This window comes from Sinocyclocheilus anshuiensis, unplaced genomic scaffold (assembly GCF_001515605.1).
Source record: "Sinocyclocheilus anshuiensis isolate Anshui unplaced genomic scaffold, SAMN03320099.WGS_v1.1 scaffold3751, whole genome shotgun sequence".
Taxonomy (NCBI): domain Eukaryota; kingdom Metazoa; phylum Chordata; class Actinopteri; order Cypriniformes; family Cyprinidae; genus Sinocyclocheilus; species Sinocyclocheilus anshuiensis.
The window spans coordinates 124,776-130,704 of record NW_015556059.1 but is presented as its reverse complement, the minus strand read 5'-3'; the positions used below and the strand labels follow the sequence as shown (position 1 = coordinate 130,704).

General features: G+C 44.4%; 1 protein-coding gene across 1 annotated transcript in view; it reads right to left on the bottom strand.

Annotated features, from left to right (window-relative positions):
• Positions 1-4,294, bottom strand: part of LOC107676178 (sterol regulatory element-binding protein 2) — a 16,462-nt gene extending 12,168 nt beyond the window's left edge. The window contains exons 1-2 of the mRNA XM_016470695.1: positions 4,071-4,294; positions 190-398 (exon numbers count right to left, since the gene is read on the bottom strand). Coding sequence (XP_016326181.1) covers positions 190-398; positions 4,071-4,152 — 291 coding nt within the window. The 5' untranslated portion in view covers positions 4,153-4,294. The remainder of the gene's footprint in view (positions 1-189; positions 399-4,070) is intronic.
• Between the last annotated feature and the right edge of the window lie 1,635 nt (positions 4,295-5,929).

The following is a 5,929-nucleotide window of genomic DNA, read 5'->3' as shown; positions in this document are numbered from 1 at the left end:
GTGAGAGGTGTGTAGTCATGTGTAAGGAGGTGTGGTCAGAGAGTGAGAGGTGTGTAGTCATGTGTAAGGAGGTGTGGTCAGAGTGAGAGGTGTGTAGTCATGTGTAAGGAGGTGTGGTCAGAGAGTGAGAGGTGTGTAGTCATGTGTAAGGAGGTGTGGTCAGAGAGTGAGGGGTGCGGTCAGGCTCACCTGTGTGATTGGCTGTGGTCGCGGCTGCAGCAGCGGCGGTGTGCGTGTCTGCGTCTGGCTGCTGGTCTGTATGGGCGTGTGTGGGGGTGTCAGTATGGCGCTGGGGGCCATCTGTGGGAGGGGCCTCACGGGGGCCACGGCTCCACCCCCCATCTGGTCCTCAAAGAGATCTGGGAAATCCACCTGATTACTGACGAACTGCAGCATCTCTGAGTGACACACAAACATACACAGATGTGAAGATTAACGTCTGAATACGACCCATATTAATAACTCCAGCGGTGTGCTGATAAGCAGATCCTGTCAGGGTCAACAAACACACTGACCTTCAAAACAGCAGAGTTCATCACGAGCGTCACAGTCGCATAACAAACGACTGATAATCACACTCACGGACATCCTGTTTATTATTAAATAAATAAAGTTGAAAGGGGGTGGGGCTTATAAAAAGGTCAATTGCTGTCTGGCAGTGTGTAACACAGTCCTGACCCTGACCTGTGATAATGAGATGAAGGTCAGTGACTCAAGGTCAGAGCTGAGTGATAATGACTGATAACACATCCTTGTACAGACATCAGTGTGTCTGCTTGACTGGTTTATGGTGTTATTACAGTAATGACTGATACAGTCACACCTGCGGCAGATGAAACCAGTCTCCACTCGCACAGGACCCAACCAACCAGTGCTTCCAGTGGAGTAATGCCACGAGAATGACCTATTTCACCACGAAACCAAGGGAAAAACACATCTAATACATGACTCTGATAGGTCTGAATAATGAAGATGGGTTTCAGATCTACAGTCGGATCTTCAGCTCATGTCAGGGGCTTTTCTGGGATAATATGCACATTATTGCCTTATGTTTTGTGCCAAAATGAGATTTTTTCACATTACCCCCATGAGAATTCAGAGGAAATTGGTATAACAAATAACGTCAAAATGCAGAAAAAGCTCTTCCTTCCATTAGAATCAGGCGTCATTGTCAGTATGTCAGTCATGCATTGTGATTTTGTGATGAAATGTTCATGAAGCAGGAGAATCCCACACATGAAACGAATAATTCACACACGAGCGCATCAGCTCCAGCCTCTGTCTGTCTGTCTCTAGTCCTCAGGTGCTGACAGACAGAATGGCTGTGAGACACAGAGCAGATCAGCTCGTGCTCATCTAGTTCACAGAATAGCAGCACACTGACTCTATCACATGGAGCGCAATGTGAGATTCATCTGAAGAGAATCTGATCTGAGACCTGTGTGAGGAACAGTCTGACTGACTGACGGATGATCAGCATGTGTGTTTGAGCACGTGAGCGACTGACACAAGCGTTCACAACAACAACAACAACACTACTGACACCAATAACAACACTACTAAAATCACAATAACATCAATAACAGCACACATTATACTAATAACAATTATACTAACACCAATAACAGCACCAGAGCATCCAGTTTCATTGTACATGTACAATGACAATAAAGTCTTACTTACTTACTTACAATAACGTCACCATCAACAACAAATCCACTGACAGCACTAATAACAACACTAATACCAACCATGCTGTTATTATCCTACATTCCTTCATTTATTAGTAATATTCAAACGGACACATGAATTCATCATCATCATCATCACATGTGATAGAAGTGTGTCATCATGAACTAGTCCACACTAAACCTACTCTAGTTTCTCTAACTATAATACAGTCAACCTAACTATCCGAGCTGCAGCTGATTACTGAATGAATTATGAGTTAATATACATACAAATAATGTATTATATTGACAGCTGAACACATGAGAACACACACACTCACTCACTCACACACACACACACACAGACAGACAGACAGACAGACAGACAGACAGACAGACAGACAGACAGACAGACAGACAGACAGACAGACAGACAGACAGACAGACAGACAGACAGACAGACAGACAGACAGACAGACAGACAGACAGACAGACAGACAGACAGACAGACAGACAGACAGACAGACAGACAGACAGACAGACAGACAGACAGACAGACAGACAGACAGACAGACAGACAGACAGACAGACAGACAGACAGACAGACAGACAGACAGACAGACAGACAGACAGACAGACAGACAGACAGACAGACAGACAGACAGACAGACAGACAGACAGACAGACAGACAGACAGACAGACAGACAGACAGACAGACAGACAGACAGACAGACAGACAGACAGACAGACAGACAGACAGACAGACAGACAGACAGACAGACAGACAGACAGACAGACAGACAGACAGACAGACAGACAGACAGACAGACAGACAGACAGACAGACAGACAGACAGACAGACAGACAGACAGACAGACAGACAGACAGACAGACAGACAGACAGACAGACAGACAGACAGACAGACAGACAGACAGACAGACAGACAGACAGACAGACAGACAGACAGACAGACAGACAGACAGACAGACAGACAGACAGACAGACAGACAGACAGACAGACAGACAGACAGACAGACAGACAGACAGACAGACAGACAGACAGACAGACAGACAGACAGACAGACAGACAGACAGACAGACAGACAGACAGACAGACAGACAGACAGACAGACAGACAGACAGACAGACAGACAGACAGACAGACAGACAGACAGACAGACAGACAGACAGACAGACAGACAGACAGACAGACAGACAGACAGACAGACAGACAGACAGACAGACAGACAGACAGACAGACAGACAGACAGACAGACAGACAGACAGACAGACAGACAGACAGACAGACAGACAGACAGACAGACAGACAGACAGACAGACAGACAGACAGACAGACAGACAGACAGACAGACAGACAGACAGACAGACAGACAGACAGACAGACAGACAGACAGACAGACAGACAGACAGACAGACAGACAGACAGACAGACAGACAGACAGACAGACAGACAGACAGACAGACAGACAGACAGACAGACAGACAGACAGACAGACAGACAGACAGACAGACAGACAGACAGACAGACAGACAGACAGACAGACAGACAGACAGACAGACAGACAGACAGACAGACAGACAGACAGACAGACAGACAGACAGACAGACAGACAGACAGACAGACAGACAGACAGACAGACAGACAGACAGACAGACAGACAGACAGACAGACAGACAGACAGACAGACAGACAGACAGACAGACAGACAGACAGACAGACAGACAGACAGACAGACAGACAGACAGACAGACAGACAGACAGACAGACAGACAGACAGACAGACAGACAGACAGACAGACAGACAGACAGACAGACAGACAGACAGACAGACAGACAGACAGACAGACAGACAGACAGACAGACAGACAGACAGACAGACAGACAGACAGACAGACAGACAGACAGACAGACAGACAGACAGACAGACAGACAGACAGACAGACAGACAGACAGACAGACAGACAGACAGACAGACAGACAGACAGACAGACAGACAGACAGACAGACAGACAGACAGACAGACAGACAGACAGACAGACAGACAGACAGACAGACAGACAGACAGACAGACAGACAGACAGACAGACAGACAGACAGACAGACAGACAGACAGACAGACAGACAGACAGACAGACAGACAGACAGACAGACAGACAGACAGACAGACAGACAGACAGACAGACAGACAGACAGACAGACAGACAGACAGACAGACAGACAGACAGACAGACAGACAGACAGACAGACAGACAGACAGACAGACAGACAGACAGACAGACAGACAGACAGACACGCGGATCTGCAGTATTATCAGCACACAGGCAGTATATCGGTGTTGTTTATTTGTTTATGATCTTCGTCATCTTCCTCTCTCACCGTCGATGTCTCCCATCGTGAACTCATCGCCCAGTTCCGTCAGGCTCTGGTCCACGCTGTCCATGAACTCGGCGGCGTCCATCCTCGCGTTACTCGCCTCTCAGAATCACGGGCTCTCCGTGCGGCGGCTGTTCGCTCGGTTCCGGTGTGGCTCGAGCGCTTACCGACCGAACGCGTCCATCTTGCGCTCCGGCATTGACGTCATTCGCAAACAGCGCTCGGCTGGGACGCGCTCCTCTGATTGGCTCGCGCTCGGCGACGGCTGTCGTAAGATCGGGCGCTGTCGACCAATCAGATCGGCCGCTCGAGCGTGGCCTGATCGTGCGTCGATGAGCAGAGGCGCATTGCTCATTTGCATTTGCCCCGCCCCATATTAAACCCCGCCCAGGCCGCTCTGAGTGAATGGAGACCGCTAATGAATATTTAATGAGCAGGCAGCGGGTTGGTGAGCGGTTCGTTGAATATGTAAATATAACCGGAGAGTGTCTTTGTTATTGAAGTTACATCATCATCATCATCATCATCTTCATCTTCACACACTGCGGCCAAACGTGTCGCTTTATTCGCCACCTTCTACCTTCAGATTTACTATATATATTCCTGCCAAAGTTGTACTGTTATCAAATTGGCATTTTGTTGATCAGCTGTCATAAGATTAGGAAAAGTTATATAGAAACAACTAGTTTCTATTTTAAATATGCTATTGCTTGCAGGTATATTTTCATAATCTTATGACAACTAATCATAAAGCATAATGCAATTTTGATAACATGCAATGCAAACAATAAACGCCTTTCAACAGGATATGGAAGTTGACATTCGGAAGATAATTTTTATTGTTTTATTATTAATAGATTACCTATTTTATAATAATTTATACTATAACTCATATTCTATGTTGTTTTGGGTCTTATAACCCATAATGATATTAAATATAGTCCATTGTAGACTTATCAGTATCAGTATATCAGTAAATATAACATTTTGTTACCTTAAAAATGTATCAACATTTTACTAAAACAAATTATGTAAAAAAAAAAAAAAAGATTATATTTATTGATGAATATAATTATAATAAAAATATGAATTGTGTTAAATATAAAATATATAGATGTCTGAATATTCTAAAACAATATGTATTCACTTGGTTAAGTTAAACTCGGAAGCTGAATAACTATGTGTTTTCTCTGTAGTTAAATAACAAACATAAATCTCATCATAACATCACATTAAACATAATATACTTACGTCTTTAAATGATGGAATAATATCAGATGCGTGTGACTGAAGTGCTGGTATCATAAATCAAAACAAGTCTGAGATCATTCATGTGTTTATTTGTGTTCAGCGGCTTCAGAAAACAAACACACGGTGTTCAGTGAATCTCACACATCTGTTGGATGTTAGCTTGATCAGATCCGGTCTCACTGAACCAGTCCAGACCAGTCCAGCCTCAATAATCACCTACATGTCAGGATCCTCAGCAACACTCAGCAGTTCAAGTGCACAAAAAAAAGCAAATGAATTTAATAACTTTTATAATCGTTTTGAACTGACTGGTAGTGGTGGTACTGATAAATGTAGAGATTTGCTGAGTTGTGTAACATGTGATTTCACAAAGGATAGAATTGTGGTGGACCCAAGTGCTGTTGCTAAGATCTTTAAAAGGCTACATACCAAAAAGTCCAGTGGGCCGGATGGTATTTCAGCTCTTTTACTTAAGACATTTGCTGATGAATTAACTCCAGCCTGGAGTGCATTATTTCAATTATCACTCGACACTGGATTTATTCCTACAATATGGAAAAAAGCAGTCGTTATCCCTGTTCCAAAAAAACATCCAGCAGAGGAAAATAATG